Source organism: Strix uralensis, chromosome 15 (assembly GCF_047716275.1).
Source record: "Strix uralensis isolate ZFMK-TIS-50842 chromosome 15, bStrUra1, whole genome shotgun sequence".
Classification (NCBI taxonomy): Eukaryota; Metazoa; Chordata; class Aves; order Strigiformes; family Strigidae; genus Strix; species Strix uralensis.
The window spans coordinates 18,303,083-18,323,057 of NC_133986.1; the positions used below are offsets into that span (position 1 = coordinate 18,303,083).

Genomic DNA, 19,975 nt, shown 5'->3' on the forward strand with positions numbered 1-19,975 from the left:
TTAAGTTTCACAGGAAGACTAACTTCAGCAGGAGCTGGGCTGTGTTTTAAATGAATGCTGCCTCACAGTCATCCCCAGCCCCTTCGTTCCCTTAGCCAGGAGGCAATCAATTCCTGAGCAGATCGATGAGTCTGGCCATCAATGACAGCCACCACTCCTTGGGTGACAGCGATCCCTTGGTGGCAGCATGAAGCAATGCTGAAGATCTTCTGTTCTGTGCACCTGCTGGAAAAAAGAGTCTCAGAAGGGTTGTGAAAAGGTGCAGCTTGCAGCAAGCGCAGCTGGGACGCCTGGCTAAGGTGGCGGCATGGGTATCTTAAGCAGTGTTCCCCACAGCCCAGCTTGTCCAGCTGCCATGGTCCCCCTCAGCACAGAAAAAAATCAACCATAGGATTGTGCTAATTCGTATCCCGCAGTAAGGGGGTCCCCAAGGCCACCCCAGGAGCTAGGAGGTGACTGAGCTTGTAATGCTGCTCCTTGCCCAGCTGCTGCGCAGCAGGGATGACTCAGGACCTGCCCCAAAAATGTTTTCTGAGAAGATCCTGCAACACCAGGCAGCATTACCTTCCATCAGTTTGGTGGGTTTTTATCTTGTGTTCTGAACATCCAGTGTTTAGCACAGGGCAGATAGGAGGTTTAGGAGACTCCGAGGGGATTAGGGATGAAATTAAAACAAAAGCAAGGGATGGTCTTGGTGTGCTGAGGTACCACACGAGAGGACGCAGAGGCTGGGGAGAGAGGAGCCCTGATGGCTGTTTAACTCCTTCCTCTGGTTTCCACTTTACCAACGGCAGGGTGTCCTCAGCACCTGCAATAAGAGAAGCTGCTCCACCTGACTTAAAATTACTTTTGGCTGACTGCTGGACCAAATCTTTAGCTGCTGTCAGCTGCTTGCTTCAGTTTCAACTTCTATGAACCTCTAGCCATCTGGGGCTTCCCAAGGAGCCTTGGTGGGGCTGGCAGCGTTGATCATGCTGCCTGCTCCCTGGTGTTTGCAGGAGATGGCAAACATCAAGAGCTCTGCAGCCTCGAGGACTCAATGGGATGTTGATCCTCCAGGGCTTTTGGCACTACAGAAGTCATCATCATGCTGGCACAAACTCAGCTGTCCCGCCACTGGGAGGACAAGCCACAAACGCTAACCAGGTGTCTTCAGCAGACGTCTTCCAAAGCAATGCTGCCGTCAGCAAGGTTGTGGGTGAGCTCTCTGGCAGTCAAACAGTGAAACACCAGTGGCTTCCCCACCGCAGGGATTTGTGCCAGCCGGTGGCCTGTCCCCAGCATGGCAGTGGCTCACACAAAGCAGGACCGTGCATTCCCATGGTGCTTGTTTGGGGTGCAAGAGCTGCTGCAAATCCCCCGGGAGGAAAAGGCCACTTTTACTCACAGCAAAGCAGAGACCCGGGATGGGTCCTGAGCTGCCACCCGCTGTGACAGCCCCAGCTGTCCTGGGGAATTTGGTATCTTCGGAATTACTGCAAGAGGGGCAAAGTCCTTGGGAAGGCAGGATTGAGAGGGTCTTTCCAGCTTATCTTCTCTAAAGCTTTTTTCATGTCTGAGCACTCAAGGGGCCTGATTCTGCCACCTTGCTGTCAATGTTATGTGGCCAAACCAAGACATGAGGTGGTGGGAGAGCACTGAAATGCACAGCATTTGCAAGAGCTGGGCGCTGGGAGGTGTGTACATGAGAACAGGATCCAGTCCCATGGCTGCCTTGGGGGAATCAGTGTTATTTTCCTATTCCTTTACTGTCTCAATGACAAAGCAAACAAGGGGAAAAAAGGGTTAGAGAGGGCTGAATCTCTTCCTTTCTTTTATTTCATCCTTTCACAGATCAAAATCCTTTCATGCAACTCCCAATCTGGGAAAGCAAATGTGTTGGACTGAAACACGGCACAAGAATGAACTCCATCAAGAAGAAGGGAGGGAAAAAAACAGAGTAGAAATCTTTTGGGCACAGGCAAACAGGTGGGGGGAGCGTCTGGTCTGCGAAGGCAGGGTGTCTGCAATCTTTGTAGCGATTAGATTTAATGGGACAGAAACGTTTCTCTCCTTCACGTCCCCTCCTCCTCTCAGCCTGAGGGGGAGAAAGGAGGGAGGTGGGGATGGGGAGGTGGCAGGGGGAGAGAAGATTTGAAAGAGTCTTTGACGTCAGCCCTGCCCTATAAAAAGCTGGCAAGGAGCTGGAAAGCAGAGAGCAGAGCTTGTGGAAGAGCAAAGATGCCAACCCCGAACATCTCCACCTCTGCAGCCAAAGGCTTCCGCAGGGCGGTGTCAGAGCTGGACTCCAAGCAAGCTGAGGCCATCATGGTAAGACAACCCTACCCCACTTCTTCCCCCCTCCCGAAAACCGCAGCCTCTCCCATAGCTATAGGCAGAGGCAGGCAGGGATAGATGGACCAACACTGCCTTTGTCGGAGTTCCCTCACATGGGCGCCTCCGGGCTCCAGGCTGGCAAAGGGAAATTACCCAAACAGTTCTCTCAACATACTGGTACATGTGAAATGAAAACATTAAGGGGGATGAAAGCTTGAACTAATGCAACCCCCACCCCCCAACCAAAGCAAGGTCAATAACCCATATACCTAAGGCAGGAATAACAAGGAATCCCCAGCGTGAAAGGCAATTTGAAAATCTTAATGCTCTCCTGGTTTCAAGGCAATAAACTGCAGAGATTTCACCTGTTCCAGCATAATGAAAAAGTGTGGCTGTTATTTCAGACAACATACGAGGCACGGGCAATTTAATCAGTTTGTTCGCTGCTGCTGTGTCTGCAGTTTCATCCTCTCCCAGCACATCCTTCCCCCATTTCTGTTCCCAGCCCTCCCTGATGTGGTCTCAGCCCTGGGTTTAGCCCTGGGAATGCTTCTGCACACACCAGCTCTGTATGTGTCAGGGAAAAGAGAGGAAAACTTCCTTCTGAGCTCTCAAGTGCCTTTAGAAAGACGAGTCTGGCCAACCCATTGGACTGGCTGTAGGAACAGGGACATTTGACCTCCTAACCCAAATGCCAGGGCAGGCAGGAGGAGCCTGGAGACTCCTGGCATGGGACAGTCCTGCGGGTCGGAGATGTGGCCAGGCTGCTGGTGACCCTGGGGGAGCCAGAGCAGCTGGTAGTAGCGGGTGCACCGGGAGGGGACCCCCTCAGGATGCTTCGTGGGAGGAAATCTGGGAATAGAGCTGTGTTTGGCAGATGTCTGCAGGGTGACTCCAGCACCAAGAGCTCCCCATTTCCCTCCCCTACTCCTCCTGCTTCTTTTATCCACTCTCCTCTTAACCTTGTGTGGTGCTCTGACTCGGTAAAATCAGCCACTACAGCTGAGGTGTTTTGGTGGGTGGAGTGTGCTGGAAAGGAAGGGAAACATTTAGGAAACAAAGAGGTAAGCTTGCTTTCTCTAATAAATGGAAATCCAGGAAGGCTTCTGTCTCACACAACCGTTTTCATTCTGGCAAAATAATGAACACTTAAGTGGTTCTTGAAAACCCGGTATTTTCCAGGCTGCTCATCAAATTAGTATTTGCGATGCTTGCTGCTGTCTGCAGAAGGGGAGAGTGTTTGGTTACTATATACTTTGGGTGCTGCTTCATGTTTGATGGGAAACGGGCCACTCAACAATGGGACCAGAGGAATTTAGGTTTACCAGGTGTGCTGGCAGGAGTGTGGCAACCTGCTTGGGGTGAGCAGCTGCTCCAGCCTGGGGTGGACGTAAAACCTCAGCCCATCTTTGAGTCCCTTCTTTGAATGGAAATTCTCAGAAAAATAAATAAAAAATAAAACTTAGCCCTGTGAGGATCACTTTGAGAGTGGGCTGCGTGAAAGGCTTTGCCCTCGGCTCTCACCTAGCACAGGAGATCTCCACAACTCTGTCACCTATTTTGCTGGTTTCTACCAGGCAAGAGGCATGACTCTGCATTTGCATGTGACATCGTGTGTCCCCAGCCCCTGTGGTGTCAGTGTGACCGTGGGCTATCGGCCACCCAGCTCCTGCTCAGCACTGCACCAGCTCTGGAGGGTCTGAGGTGTTCCCTTGCCTTTAATCACCAGGGACCAGCACCCTGTTGAAGGGGAAATTGTGCAAACTGAGGGGGAAAAAAAGACCTTTGCAATCCCAGAACTCATCTACACTGGCAGGTTTTTTACACGTCAGCTGGGCCAGCCAAACATCAAACTCACACTGTGGAAAAGTCTTTTGTTATATATTTAGTTTTTCTGCTGCTAATAGTTTTTACAAGACACCCTGGGACTGTAGCTGGAGCAGGGTTTGGTTACAGAGCACACAAGCAGAGCCAGGCAGGAGACAGCAGTTGGAGGCAAACCAGCAGGAAGGAGCGCCTGGGGAAGCAGCGGTGGGGCGTTACTGTCCCCACGCTGCAGGGAGGGAAATAGTCTTTACAATCTATCCTGCTTGCTGCAAATAATGAGCCTGGGGAAAAAAAAAAAAAAAGCTAAGTGCCTTAACTCAGAACACAGTATTTTTAATGGCACTATTCAGACTGGGCACTCTGAGTTGCAGCAAACTCAAAGAAACAATAATGAACTAATCCTTCATAAGAGGTGCAAACTAACCCTTCATAAGAGGTGAATGGCCATATCAGACTCAGGCCCCAGTTAGGTAAATAATTGCTTTGCAAAATCCAATTAAAGTTTTCACTGTAGCTAGATATACACTCAGGGAGCTAGTCTGCAAGGCAATTTGGAAATACCATGTAAAGGCGCCTTCCAAAGAAAGGCAGGCATTTATCATGAGAGATCAGTTTGGTTAGTTTATATGCCAGATTCCTAATTTCCAGCAAAAGGAGGTAATACCCTGATAAGAGTAAATATAAGGGACAGGAGAGGACGATGAGATGGGGAGCGCACAGCCAGGCAGCCTCTACCCAGCAGAGGAGGCAGCAGGCAGCTCTCTTCTCCCAAGCAAAATTCAGCCTTTTTCTTTCTTTTTTCTTTTTTTTTTTTTAAATATTTACCCACCCAAAACATACCAGGACTCCTTGACAGGGACCGAAACCTCCCTGCTTCTGCCTGCCTGGGGCCACCCAGTCCCAGCACACGGGTCTGACTGGTCGAGGCTGCCTCTCCTGGTGCGGCTTTGCAGTCACACAAGTCTTCTCGCTATTTAAATGCCTTCCAGTCAGATATTAAACCTGATTTACAGCTTAAACATGGGGCTCTAAATTCTCTCCTCTCCCCTGCTCCACCCCAGAAATAAAATCCTGCTGCCCCTCTGCACCCTGGGGCACTGTGTGCTAAAACATCCTGAGCTAATGCACTGCCTGGCTGGGGACCTCTGCAGAGCCCAGTCACTGTGGTGAGAACAAGGCTGTTTGCCCTGCTTATTGCAGGCGCTTTAAAGTAAACACTGGCTTGGCTTTGAACACACTGCTGATATAAAACACACGCTTAAGCCTGAGCACATGCTCACAAGATTTTTAAAGTTATGACTGAGGATACTTATTAGATGTCTTTTCTCTTTGGGCATGAATACCATCAATTTAGACAAGCAGCAATATGTGCTTATTTGTTAGAAAGTGGTTGTCTGTGCCACAAGGAATAAAGGGGTTGAGGATCAGCCAATATAATTTCAGAGGGGAATCTTTATTAAAAAAAGACGGCTAGAAATGCGTGGGCTGGTGCCTAGATGTGCTGCATTTTTCAGGCTGCATTTCTAATGTCAGCTTTACACCACTAAATCCTCCAAGAAGATTTTCACAGGAAACATTAGTTACTGATGGTGGGCTTTGAAAATCAGAGAGAAAAAGGGCTTAGCAGTTGAGCAGGCTGTCTTTTTAACAGGAAAATATTCTTCAAATTTTCAAAAGGTAGGGAAGATGCTGCTTGGTTAGCATCTATCTCTTTTCCAGATATTTTCAATGTAATCAGAGGGAAAACTGCAGTCAGTCCCACTCTATATGCTGCTCCTTCTTCAGCGCTGCCCCAGGTTTCTTTTAGCAAGTTCTGAGGGTTTGTCATCTGGTTTGGGTATTGAACACAGAAAATTGGAACCAGCTGAGCTGCTTCTAAATGGAAAACTGGTTGTAAAAAGTTCAAGAACAAATAAGTTGGTATACGAGCTATTTGTATAACAAAAGAAATAGCAGTGATTGAAATAGTTTGTAGCTCACTAGAAATATAAATGAGTGACCTAACATGACCCCAGGCACAAAGTTGCAGTATTTTAGGTGCGATTATAAGTAACAGAAATCTGCATGAGTTTGTTGGGAGAAAACAAATCTATAGATCAGTGGGAGCAATTTATTTTCTGGGGTATATGGATGCAGTTCCAATTATATTTCAGTGGGTAAGCATCCACTTAATGCCAGAAGAAAATGTAATTTTGGATCCTGGGAGCAGTTTAGCTAAGCTGCCCTGCTAATACACCTGCAAACAGTTCATGTTTCCTGGCCAGACTACAGCTGTGAGCTTCAGCTGTCCCTCATAGCGTATCTTTTCTCAGATGACTTCATGTTTATCTAATGCTACTTCACTTGAGTTCATCAGACACTGGAAAACTGAGTAAGATTGTTTCTGATTTTTATTTTTTGAAAGATATTGAAAACTGTTGCTAGGAAAGGTGAGGGGAGAAGCCCACTCTCCAGTCATGTTACAAGGATATTTTACACACATTTTTCCTAAAGCACCACATTTCAAAAAACTCAATTCTAAAGCCTCAGTCATCACCAGATCTTCCTCTACAAAGCCAGGCAAGTCAGTACCACCTTCCCATTCTTCCTCTGCTGAGCCATATTTGTCACACCTCATCCAGCTACCAGCAATGTCTCTGAGCTCCCCGACAGCTCTATCAGAAGTGTTACTTATTTCTGTTCTGCCTTCAGTCTCCGCGGTTCATTGGTAGACGTCAAAGCCTCATTGAAGATGCCAGGAAGGAAAGAGAGGCTGCAGCTGCAGCCACTGATGCTGCAGAGTCTACAGAGACCATTGTCTTTGAGGAGAAGGATGGGAGAGCCATGCTGAACCTCTTCTTCATGCTCAAGGGAGCAAAGACTTCACCACTGTCCCGTGCACTTAAGGTATTTGAGGTGAGTACCTAACCTGTTGTATGGGACTCAAGGAACACACTACAAGTTTCATGGCTGTTCTGTGAGAAATATCACTTAAGCCTACTAAAGAAGGCTCAGACTAGGTCTGCCTACTGCAAATATTGTCTGATGTCCCCACAGTCATGCTTTGCTCATGCCCCAGAGTGCCCTCACTTTCCATCACTAAGAATGAGCCATACCTCTGTCTGGTAGTGCTGTTAAGCTCTGGGCTTATATTTGCTTAATTACAGAATCCAACCACACAGTTTCACACCTACAACACACACCCCTGTGCCTTGTAGTGTACTCTGACAGTTCCCTCCACTGCTCAGCACTTTAACTTCATGCGCAGGGCTCTGATCCCACATTCAAAGCAAGCTGTGTGCCCTGCATGGCTAACAGATCAAACCTGCCTTACATTTGGGTCAAGGCTCTGGCAGTCTCTGAATGGCATTGCCACATTGGTTCTTGGTCAAAGAGTTACAGGAACAACTTCACCCTGGGTGTAAAACTGGTATATTGATTTCAGAATTACCTCTCTACTTCAGGGATGAATTGGATTCACATGTTAAAGGTTCTGTTGGTTCTCCCCAGAGATGTGCCCTGTATATGGCTTTGATACCAAAGAATACTGGTAACTAATTGAGCTTTTTCCTCCTAGCCAGCACTATAATGTTGCATTATCTAGCATCTCAGAACCATGAATGGAAAGACTGACATAAGTGCTGCCTATTTAAACAGTAATTAAAATATGACAACTTGCATTTATGTAGTACATTTTCATCCAGAAGGATTCAAAAGTGTTTTGCAAACTGAGGTTCTGAGATATGTTTTATCTACAGTATTTTAATTTCATTGACTTCATCAGTGAGAGGACAATTTGTTCCTATTAATCAGTCATGTGGGTTGTAAGAGGCCTCTGAAGTTTTTTAGTCCAACCTCCTGCTCAGAGCAGGTCCAGTCACAGCAAGGTGCTCAGGGCTCTGTTTGTTGCATTTTGAATATCACCAAGGTAGAGATCCCACAGTCTTCTTGGACCCCTTGAGCAGTGTTTGACTGTCTTCATGGTAAAAGCATTTTCTTTCTTATTTTTCTTTTTAATGTCCTTGCTTCCAGCTTGTGCTTGTTGCCTCTTGTCCTCCCACTGTGGACTTTTCAGATGAGTCTGGCTCTGTCTTCTTTTTGCCCTCCCACCAAGTACTAGTAGACTGTGAACCAACCTCCCCTGCCCTTTCACTTTTTAAAGCTGAACAGTTCCAGTTCCCTCAGCCTTTCTTCATATAACTTTGTGCTCCAGCCCCCTGAGCTTCTTGGCAGCCCTCCACTATACCTGCTACAGCACATCAATGCCTTTCTTCTATGGGACATGGTACTCCAGGTGTGGTCTCCCTCATCCCAGATAGAGAGGAGGAATCACTTGCTTTGGCCTACTGTCTACAGTCTTGCTACTACAATTCAATATGTGATTGGCCTTTCTCGTCACAAGAGCATGCTGCTAGCTCATATATTAATACACATTATAATTATATAACACCTCCTTCCCCATGAAATGCAACCACTTCTGAGGTAAAAACACATCACCAGCAACATTATGCAACAAACCCACTACCTAGCAGATGTAAACGTACAAAAAGTGTATTTGGTGGATAAGTATTTCCCTGAAATTGTAAGGACTTCTAGGTATTCATTGCCCAGGCCTTACTAGCTCTGATAATCTTAAGAAAAATGTATAAGATCTTCAGCAATTACAAACCATCTTGCATCTCCTCTAAGAGGACTGTTGCAAGAAAAGCTGTTTTCTGGGCAACATATGGTTCTTGTCTCAACACTGAATGAATCTCTGAGACAAGCTTGTTAGACAAAAACCTTGGTGATGCCATGGCTGGGGTCTTCTTCCTAGAAGTGCACAGCTCCCAGAAAAGACATGAAAAATCCATCAGCATGATATTTCAAATACAACAGACTGCTTAGCATGTATGAAACATAGAAGTGTAGTGTAGGCTCTTGTACTCGGTAGATTTTGTGTTATGCTGCATTTAAAGTCTATAAATTAAATGATTTTAAAAACATCAAGCAAGAAACAGGGGCAGCTCATGTTCAAATATTATTTGTTTCTTCCTGGAACAATTTACTTGCTGCATCAAGAGCTTTCCTAGTAAAAAGGCTTTTTGAGCTTGTCTCAGAGAGAGCTTTAAATATAATAAAAAGACAAGCATGTCAAGCCACAACAGAGGAAGATTCATTTCGCAGATCCCTCTGGCAATGCAGGTACAAGATATGAAAGCAGATGGGCATAATGACATTTGCCTCATCATGAACCAGGCTGCAGGGAAGCTGGTTTCACTCTTCTGTATGTGTTACATGCAGCCAAAGCATAGGTAATGCAATCAAGGCTGTCAGATTAATGCAAAGGTATTGATTGTTGAGGGGACAATGTAATAGTGAAGTTGGTAGGTACATTAAAAAACACGGTCCTAAATTTAATTTACCTGTGGCATCGCATCTGTTCCTTCTCATCTTTCTGCCTCTGATTAACAAAAGAAACCATGTCCCTTCCTCTCCCAACTTGCAGAGACTTTGGAAAGGTTGGGTCATTGCCCAGGGACTTGGGCTTGTACTGCCAGTTTTCACTGAGCTAAAGAAAATATCCACGAATCTACCAGGGTCCTCTGGAAGAATATGGACTCTATTTTGTTTTCTTCTTATTCTTCGGGGAAGGTCAGTTCTGATAATGAGCCCAAACGATGTCAGTTCTGATAGCGACCCCCGAAGTAACGCTGCCGCCGAGCGGGGAGGGCTGAGCCCCGCCGGTTCAGCACCATGGCCAGCGCGCCGCCGGTTCAGCACCATGGCCAGCGCCCCGCCGCCGGCCCGCGCCCGGGCAGCGCCCGCCCCGCCACGTCATCGCCAACCCCTGCTCCCACCCCCTTCAAAAAACACTTTTACCTTAAGTGGGAGATTAAAGGAGAGGGGGTCATAGGAGGTGGCATTCTGCCACATCAATTTCCCCGCTTGATACGATCTTCTTTGCCGCTGTGGAAGTCTTCCATTGCTAGTTACTGACCAGCCCCACTGGTTGTCTGTCCAGAAGGAAAAACTGTGGAATTAATGGATAAGTGTATTTATCCCAGTGGAGGAGAAAAAAAAAAAGAAGAAAAAGACAAAGAGGAGTCCCCCCAGTGTATCCATATGGACATCTTTGGGAAGTATCAGCAGATGTTTAAAGTGTTGTTTAATGTTTTTGTTCTCCTTTTGCATGTCCCCAAAGACATTTGAAGCTAAAATTCATCACCTGGAGACCAGGCTTAGCCGAAAGCCCCGTGAAGGGACCGCTGAGCTGGAATACTTTGTGCGCTGTGAAGTCCACAGCTCTGACCTAAATACTTTCATTAGCTCCATCAAGAGGGTAGCAGAAGATGTGAGGACCACTAAGGAAGACAAATGTAAGTAACTTACAAACTGTTTCACTTTTGTGGAGAGGCTGAGCTGTAGAAACAGGGCAGAGGCTTTGTTATTCCCAGAAAAGGGGAAGGGCTACTGTATGCTGAATTTGAGCAAAACAGAAAAGACTGCCTCTGGGACACCTGAATCCTGAAAGCCACTTCCTTCCTTGTCCATTTCTCAGTGGACTCCAGAGTCCATAGGCCAATTCTTCTGGTGCCAGATTGAAAAAACAGAAATAGGAGATGAAATTTTGTATTTTGTTCACACCTGTCCTACAGAGTTCTCCATCCTTACGCCAGTGTTTTATATTATAAATGTAAAGTAGCTTCCTACCTATGTGTCAGGAAGTCTTTACAGATCTAGCACTAAATGACAAGACACTCCCCATGCCATCCTGTTCTGAAGACAGGATGACTCTTATTGTAAAATATCCCTAGAGATCTGTAGTGATTGCTCTACAACCGCTCGGACCTCTGGATTTGTTTTTAATGAAAATTCTAGAATCTTTAAATAAAATAAAATTTTCATCTTCTTGTTTACTTCTGTCACAAAATACTCTGCTGAGAGATGGGCAGGGAGGTTATGAGATGCAGATCATGGCATTAGACCTGACTCTAGGACAAGAGCATTGAGAGTGTGGAACTACTGCCCAGAAGGGCATTCAACCTCACAACCTCTTCTCAGCAGGGGATGTTCCATTTTCACTTCCACAGCCAGTTTTTCTCTTTCTCTCTCCCCACAGTTCACTGGTTTCCCAGAAAAATCTGTGAGTTGGACAAGTGCCACCATTTGGTCACCAAGTTTGACCCTGACTTGGATCTGGATCACCCGGTGAGTGAGTCTGTGTGGGCACATCCTCATGTTGGAGTACTGAGCCTTCCCTCAGAAGCAGGGAGCTGGAGAGCACCTATTAGCGCAGCTGCTCAGGGAACTGCAGTGCAATCACCACCATGAGAGAAGCTTCTCCAGCCAGTGATGAACTTTGTTGGGTGAGAAATTTTGGTAACTGATTAAAAATCCTGTCTCTGTTCCTATTTATCATCACAGGGCTACTCTGACCAAGTATATCGCCAGAGAAGGAAATCAATAGCAGAAATTGCTTTTCACTATAAGCAGTAAGTCTCTTTCTAACATCCATGCAGGGATAATGCCGTGTCAATGTAACCTGTTGGGAAGTCATTGTGCTACCTGCATGAGACTTCTTTTATGTTTTGTCTCCCCATTCAGCCTTGCCAGCTCTTTTTGTGTCCCTCTTCTCTCCATATATTCCAGTTCCTTTTTAATTAAAAAAAAAATGTCTGTGGTCGTTAATTCATACACTTGTAAAGCCAGAATAAACCTCCTGCATAATAAAAGCCATGTATAATTCCATCAGACCTCAAACTTAATTTTGAAATGGGCATCTCTTTTAGAATGACACCTATTTTTGACTTTGGTGTTTCAAGTAGTGAAAAAGCTACCACATGCCCAGAAAACTTGTTTCAATGGTTCATTATCCTGGCTGTGAAAAAGTGTGGGTTTTATTTCTAAACTGAACTTTGGTAGCTTTAGTTTTCACCCAGTGGATCATAGATGCCTTTTGTCTGCTAGATTGAATTCTGCTATCAGATTTGGTTTGCTATGAGAGTATTTATAGGCTAAATGGTTCACCTCCTAACTCTCTCTGATAAATTAAATAGATTCCAGTAATGGTCTCATCATTGTCTTATATAGATTTAAGACTATCTCTTGTACTCCTGCTTAATACTCCTGTTCTGATACATGCAGTAATAGCACTCAGCCTCTTCACTACAACATCAGAGCTCTAATATTCAGTTGAGTTTGTAAAATATTCCCTAGATCCTATTCAGGAACACCACCCTCCACCATAGCGTCTCCCTCTCTGAGCAGGACTTTAAACGTAGATTTCTGCAGCGAGCTGTGCAGAAAGCAGGCTGTGGAAATTATATGGGTCACTTTCTTGAGCTACCCCTGCAACCGGTGTGATCCCAGCATGGCTTTCTGCTCTGTTAGGTTTCATGTTCTTTGCAGGTTTGAAGCCCAGAAAATAGACATTGATGTTTTTGTCCTGTACTAATACTAAATGCACAGAAAGTCACTGTGCCAGCAAGAGAGTCCTGAGTGCCACAGGAAGAAATACTGTCCTAAGGTGATGCATCCATTTAAGATGTCTTCTCTCACATCTCGCCTGCAGGTTAGCATTTATGAGTCACTGTGTAGCATCCCTTCAGGCTTTTCATGGGAAAGGAACTATGCTTTATCGCTGTAATATGTGAATAGCTCATTTGTTCAAATACAGAACAGAAGGATTTAGGAAATACAATTGCCAATTATGATGCAGAAAAGTTAAAAGTGTCAGTCTTCTTTAGTTCCCACTTATATCAATGTTAAGATTTTCTTTTCTTGCCATCCTTAATCTTACTGACAACATATTTTTCTGCAGTTCAAATACATTTAGTTTTCCTTATTAGACGCTTTTATTTCCCAGCCACTGATTCATTTTTGGGGCCATCAGCTCCCTGAAGTTCAGGCACACGAAATTAATTTATTTTCACACAAAGTTTCAAATTTTTCCAATGAAAACCATTTTTTTTTCCCTGGAAAATATTATAATATTATGTCTGCTAAGCTTTTGCTCATTCCTTGTCTATTTATAACCTCTGGCTAGACTAACGCTTTCCTCTGTGTCTGTGTATTTGTTGCACCTGTACAAATGACCCAGTGCTAAGGCTTTGTCTTTCCTGCCACCCCCTTGTTTGGCTTAAAGAAGATCAATCAACATCATGCAGAGCTTCTCCAAAGTGCTTCCTTCTCAAAGGGAAGAGGAGCCTGGCTGGTGCTCTGCTGCTGTCAGTAACGGTGCGTTTGCCTTGCAGTGGGGACCCGATCCCTCATGTGGAGTATACGGCGGAGGAGATCGCTACCTGGTGAGCGCTGATTTATTCTGTGGCCTTTATTGGCTTCACCACTAGAAGCTGAGAATCAAAACCTGAGCGGTTAGGGCGTGACCTCTCAAAAAATGAATCAGGAGTACAAGCATCCTACTTAATGACTTGTTATAAAATCCAGTAACTCATTGCACAAAGTCTTACGGTAGGGACTGCATTCGGGAGAGCAAGCTACCTCCAAAACAGTGATGCTCTGTCTCCTCGTCTCTTGGGGCTGCCCCAAGAGAACTTTCAGACTGCAACCCCCAGGATTTTCCTCCAAAAGAGCCTCCCCAGAGAGCGTGGTAGATAATTTGGAGTCCCACTTTTCTAAGTGGACCTGGCTTAGTAGCAGCCTCCAAACAAAGGGCCGTTATCACAGCTGCAGAAAGAAGTACAAGGCCTGTGGTGAACATCTGCATGGTACCTGCTGGCTTCACTTAGGAAAACGCTTCCTTTGAACATGATTATTTCCAGGAGTGTTGCTGCAGGAGTATCTCTGAAAACAAGGCCATATGAGCTATAGGAGCTGAGTACACAGGCTCCTAAACAAGGTCATCTCCTGGTTATATTGACTGCCTTCATTGTGCAACTTCAGGAGCTAACCTGCAGGGAATATTTTAATTCCAGTTAATACATTTTAGACAATCTTCTGACCTTCAAAGTCAGAAATAGGTCTGTGCAGATACAATTGCTGGCTTTGCAGGCTCATTTGGATGTGTGTCTGTATGTTTACATACTCCTAATCAATGTGCACAGACAGACTTAGTGGTGAAGAAAGGCAAAGGGACAAGAAACCTAGAGGTGTGAGTACTTTCTAACCAGAGGACAGGAGGGGACTAGACACATTAAGCCACTGAATGTCTGCCACCTTTCATCCTGAAGGAAAGAGGTGTACAGCACCCTGAAGAGCCTGTACCCCACCCACGCCTGCAAGGAGTACCTTGAAGCTTTCAATCTACTGGAGAAATTCTGCGGCTACAATGAGAACAACATCCCTCAGCTGGAGGAGGTCTCCCGCTTCCTGAAAGGTGGGTACAAGCCTGGGGGACCCATGTCCCGGGTCTGCCAGGGCTCCAGCACAGTAGTGGCAGCTACAGCTGGGAAACCCAAACCTGAAGGATGAGCGTCTGAGCTGAGATTTGAGAGGAGAGGTGGTGGAGGCTTGTGCATTGCCCACAGAGGACAGGGGTAGACCCCAGGTGATGGGGACTGCAGCTAAACACAACGGGCTGCAACCGAAGGTCAAGCCCATCATCAAATGATCCCATTGAGCACGTAAGGAGCAGATGTTGCTCCCTAGCAGGAGCAAAAAGATTAGGCTTGGCACAGCAGAAGCCCTTTAGTTTTCAACACTGATGCTTTTGCTGTCCACGCTGGGAACACGGGACACCGGTACAGCCCGTGGACCATGCGCCCCCACAGAGATGGTATGTGCTGTTTTAGAGAGGACCGGCTTCCAGCTCCGGCCAGTGGCTGGCTTGCTGTCAGCGCGGGACTTCCTCGCCAGCCTGGCCTTCCGCGTCTTCCAGTGCACGCAGTACATCCGCCACGCATCCTCGCCCATGCACTCCCCTGAGCCGTGAGTATCGCCCAGCCCTGATGGCCTCCTCTCCCCAGACATCCCACCTGGCCAGTAATTAACCTTCCTCCTGAACGGACAAACTCTGTCTGCTGCTGACTGTGTTTTCCTCCTTTCCCCCTGGGCATCGGCAGGGATTGCTGTCACGAGCTGCTGGGGCACGTCCCGATGCTGGCCGACAAGACGTTTGCCCAGTTCTCTCAGGTAAGATGGTCATCTGCTTCCTCGTCCCCAAGAGGGCAGGGCCCAAGGTAGGAACCCGAACCAACCCTGGTCTCGTCATCTAAACCCTTCTTGTTCTAGATTATATTAAACATGATGTACTGGAGCCCTAGTGATGGATTGAGAACCCTAATACAGAGTAAAAATATCAAAATCCGCATCAAAGTGGTTTTAGTTTGAGCACAATGAAGCCCCAGCAGATGCATGGCAGTGCAGGGCAACAGTTTCTGTTGTCTCAAGGCAATAAAGCAGAGGAACCCATGCATCGTCAGGCCCTCAGACCAAATCTGTCCTGATGTTCACCCCTTCCCTTCTATTCCCAGGACATTGGGCTGGCGTCTCTGGGAGCCACTGATGAAGAAATTGAGAAACTCGCAACAGTAAGTTTTCCTCTTTGCTGAATGGGGGCCCCAACCCCTCCAGCAGCACTTCTGCAGTATCAAGGGACTGGTTCAGCCTGGTCTCCTCAGATCTGCAGGCTCAGAGCCCCTACCTGAGCTGTCCCAGCCCTGCTCTTTCATGATGACTGTGCAGAGCGGAGATCAGTTAAACAGCAGAGCTCGCTTGCACATTAACCCAATTTTCTCGGGCACCAGGGTATCATCAAGCATCGTATTTCTAATGACAGTACTGCTGGGACTCTTTGGGATGGGATTAAATGACATCCACTTCCTTTGGCTCTCCCTCGGCAAGGTGACCCGTCCTGCTACAAGGGCACCGAACAGCAGCACTGCACAGCAGCCGGGCATGCAAGGGACCCAGGGACAGTTTCATCTGTCCCAGCATGGCAGCAACTTAGTTTAGCACTTTGCTCTGGCAGTGATGGGTGCAGGGTAAGGAGAGGGGACAAAGTGCCAGGTGCCCATTCATTTAAACAACCCCAGACTCCAGCCACAATGCAAGGGCTCAGAAGTGACAGGCAGATGAAGATGAGGAGCTGTGTCCCCTATGCATTTCTCTTTCTCCTTTCACAGCTTTACTGGTTTACAGTGGAGTTTGGGCTCTGCAGACAGAACGGGATAGTCAAAGCCTATGGAGCCGGGCTCCTGTCTTCCTACGGGGAGCTCATAGTAAGTCCCAGCATAACTTGCCTCCCTGCTCTAGATCCTATACAGCAAAAAACTTTCTTTCTCTGCATAGCTTCAATGACTTTACCCGCTCTGTTCTCCTCCTCTGCCTATCACATACGTGCTCTTCAATCCCCTTAATTTCATGATGGCATTTTTCTGATGTGTCCATAGCACTCTTTGTCAGATGAACCAGAGGTGCGGGACTTCGACCCCGATGCTGCTGCTGTTCAGCCCTACCAGGACCAGAACTATCAGCCTGTATATTTTGTGTCTGAGAGCTTCAGTGATGCCAAAAGTAAACTGAGGTAGGACTGGGCAGTGAGAGACACCCAAACAGAAGGAAATTAAGCTATGGTATATTGAAACAGGGCTTGACACCATGGCCGCTTTCAGTTCAAGGTCAGAAGTACTCTGGAAACTGTTGTCAGGTCTTTCAAAGTAAAGTCATTCTCCAGTTCCTACAGGGTCCAACTTCAGTCCCTTGGATTTGCCCAAGAGCCCCCCCAAAATATGCTGGACTCAAGGCTGTGGGTGTGGAGGAATGGAATGGAGTGGGAGGCACTCTTGGAGACAAGGCTGAGGGAGCAAGAAGAGGGACAATTCTAGCTCATCTGCCTAGTTCTCACAGGAAGGAGTTACTTACTATCTCCAGTTCCCAGGAGAGGCCAAGCAACATAACAGAGGGCTAGTGGTCCAGAAATTGGAGACCCAAACCACCCACCAGGACCCTCCCTGCTTTCTTGCTGCAGAAGGGCCAAGTGATACAGGTCAGGTACTGGCTGTCCTTCATGGGAGCATCTCACCAGCATGTGTCCTTCTGAAACAGGGGCTTCCGCATCATGTAAAAGTTTGCTCTGTGGGTGAAAGTTTTAGGAGAGGGGTGAATAGATGCTCAAAACAGTGGCATTCTCTGAATTTAGAATGCAGAAAGATGTTTGTCTTTCTGAGCAGCTGCTGGACAACTTACCCACTTATCATTCACCCAGTAAAAAAAACCCAGGCTTCGTTAGTAGCTTGTATAGAAACAAAAAAGATTTGCTTGGTGTGGGTAGATTTATCCATGGAAAAAAAGGGACTTTTGCCTCCTAGGCTGGTTAACATGGGTTAGCAGACCCCAGACAGAATGCCACCAGTGTAATTGGGTTTCCCAATCCCATGGGACTGCAAACAGGATGGAGAGGGGCAGCTCTACCCATAGACATCCGTTCAGAAGAGCATTTTCTTGGTCCTACCCAGAATTGCCCACAGGAGGAAAGCTCAGTCCTTTAACATTTGACTGACAGAGGAAAACTTTGCCTATACCATTTTATCTTAGTTTAGGAAAGGGATAGGATGAGATGAAGTATTACACAATGTACATGACTTTGCAGTTCCTGCAAGTGGGGTATTTCATACAAATAATGCGGCAAGGACTGCTGTATTTCAACTTCTGCTTTTATTAACCTCACTTGCACTGTTCATACAACCCGGAGTTCAGCTGCTCAAAAGCAAGCACCTGGGGAGCCCGTCCTCTCACACACACTAGGCTGCTTTAAAAAAAAAAACCCCAACTGTTGCCTAATGAGTCATTTCCTTGCATTTACAACAGAAAAATACACAGCCAAGATTAGGCTAGAGGGTTTTGACAGTGACAAGCACTGTAAATGGTCCTCTTTAAAGAGCTCAGAGACCACATAGAGGTTACTCTAGGAGGTGAAAACATTAAAACATTTTTTGCATTACTGGCAGCTGCCATCACAAACCTGATTATCAGTGGTATCCCTCAAGAAAAGCCTCTTTTCCCAGAAAGAAAACTTCCCACCAGTTTTCTAGGGTGGACACACACCCTCAGGGCCCTTCCAGCACCCATGTTGTACTTGTATGCTTCAAAAAGGTGTCAAGTGAACACACCATGTTGGAGGGCAAGCTTCCAACCATTGGCAGCTCTGTTGCGAGTCCCCACTGTGGCTGATAGCATTAATAAACGAGGTGAGCTGGACCTTGCCTGGTAAAACTGAGATAAACCACATATTTTAGGAGGTGCACAATGTGAGTATGAAGAAACCCCTTTCATTTGCACTTGGTTTTGTTGCCCTGCAAGCGTGGCAGTTCCCTGCAAGCGTCAGCATGTGGCTTTGGCCATGTTGCCCCTTGGCCCTGTCTGGTGTTTTCCCCCAAAGCCCAGCAATTTGGGACTGGGTTTCCCCGCCACAGGCAGCACCAGGCAGAGGAGCATCCCTCCGGGAAAGGGATGCGCTTCCCGCGCCCTGCGCCGGAGCAGACCCACGGTTGCCACAAGAGGGTACCCTAAGCTAAGCAATTCAGGAGCGAAAGGGTGAAGCCTCAGCGGAGGCGAGGAGCATGCCTGTTGCTAGTGCTGTTTGTCCCCTCATCTTCCCAGACCTTTCCAGCATGAGATTGTAGCCATGAGTACCAAAATACAGATTTCCAGCTCCATCTTTACACAGCCACCAAAGAAAAAAAATCCCTACTTTGTCAAGTGTACAAATCTTAGTGTTGGAGGCGAACATGAGCAACTTTAGGGAAACCTTACCCTTGATTTGTTTTCACTTGACCATGTACTTCTTCATTAGAAAGGCAGCAACAAGGTCTTGCTCTTGAGAGGTATCAGGTAAAGTCAGGCTCATCACTGAGATCTAGACTCCAGTGGGTGGTGGGTACAGTAGCGCAACTTTGCTCAAGCACATGGCTCCAGTGACACTATTCCCATCCTCTCGTCCTGGCCTGAGCCATTGCCTGTCAAATCCATCCTTAGTACAGCTTGCAGCTAGTTCCCCCCTCCCCAGGCAGAGATTAGTCAATAAATGAATGTCAGAAAGGATTTAGAAATATAATACTGTAATACCACGGGCTTTCCCTGTAATTAGCTTCTAAATCTCCTTGGCATTTTTGAAAAAGAATTGAAGTAGAGGATACCTGGCAATGGCCACAGAGGTGGCCAGTTCAATGTACCCTCCAGTTTGATGCAAGCCCATGTGTTCAGCCCACAGAAACCCACAGTCAAGCTCACGGTCTTCCTTGCTGAACAGGAGAGATTTCAACTACTGCTGTAGTCCTGTGGAGCTGGAAAGGTGTGACACCAGAGCTTTGGTGCTAACCTAGCGACTCTGCCTAAAGGAGGCATTAACCTGTTGTGATCTGGGTAAATGTGATGGGTAGGAGGGAGACTCAGGACCCATCTCTTGTACCAAGCCCTCTGCACCCTTTCCTTGCAGGAGCTACGCAGCACACATCAAGCGGCCCTTCTCGGTGAAATACGAGCCCTACACCCACAGCATCGAGCTCCTGGACAGCCCTCAGACGATCTGTCACTCCCTGGAGAGCGTAAGGGATGAGCTTCACTCGCTGATTAATGCGCTCAATGTTATCAGTTAATAGGAGAACTGGGATCTTTCCTTCCCCTCTTCCCTCGCAGCCCCAAAACCACCCGCTCTGCCCTCACCTAGTTCCCACCTGATAACTCCTCCCTGTTTTCTCTAAACATTTGCACCGCTGCCTGTCACCATGCAACCCCAACAGCTTTCCACTTTTGTATGTAGGGCCAGCTCGGAGGAGGGCAGAGGGACAGACCCAAGGCCTGCTGGCTTTTCAGGTAGCTTTTCTATTGACTGCTGAAGAGGCTTAGCACAGACCAAAAGCATGGCCAGGCTACAGAGTTGAAGTCAAGAGCCGTGTGCTAGGCTCCTGGGTGC

General features: G+C 47.0%; 1 protein-coding gene across 1 annotated transcript; it reads left to right on the top strand.

Annotated features, from left to right (window-relative positions):
- Window positions 1-2,220: 2,220 nt before the first annotated feature.
- TH (tyrosine hydroxylase) lies at window positions 2,221-19,658 on the top strand. The gene is made up of 13 exons (XM_074884636.1): window positions 2,221-2,310; window positions 6,835-7,038; window positions 10,307-10,481; window positions 11,225-11,313; window positions 11,530-11,597; window positions 13,359-13,409; window positions 14,295-14,440; window positions 14,856-14,991; window positions 15,126-15,195; window positions 15,537-15,593; window positions 16,188-16,283; window positions 16,455-16,588; window positions 19,499-19,658. Exons 1-13 carry the CDS (start codon window positions 2,221-2,223, stop codon window positions 19,656-19,658), a joined length of 1,476 nt encoding a protein of 491 aa, XP_074740737.1.
- Window positions 19,659-19,975: the final 317 nt, after the last annotated feature.

Excerpts from the sequence above, each read along its gene's own strand:
- TH (XM_074884636.1), top strand. The coding sequence starts at position 2,221 with ATGCCAACCCCGAACATCTCCACCTCTGCAGCCAAAGGCTTCCGCAGG. Across the intron at positions 14,441-14,855 it reads GGTCTCCCGCTTCCTGAAAG|AGAGGACCGGCTTCCAGCTC; the intron begins GTGGGTACAAGC and ends GTGCTGTTTTAG. Across the intron at positions 16,589-19,498 it reads GATGCCAAAAGTAAACTGAG|GAGCTACGCAGCACACATCA; the intron begins GTAGGACTGGGC and ends CTTTCCTTGCAG.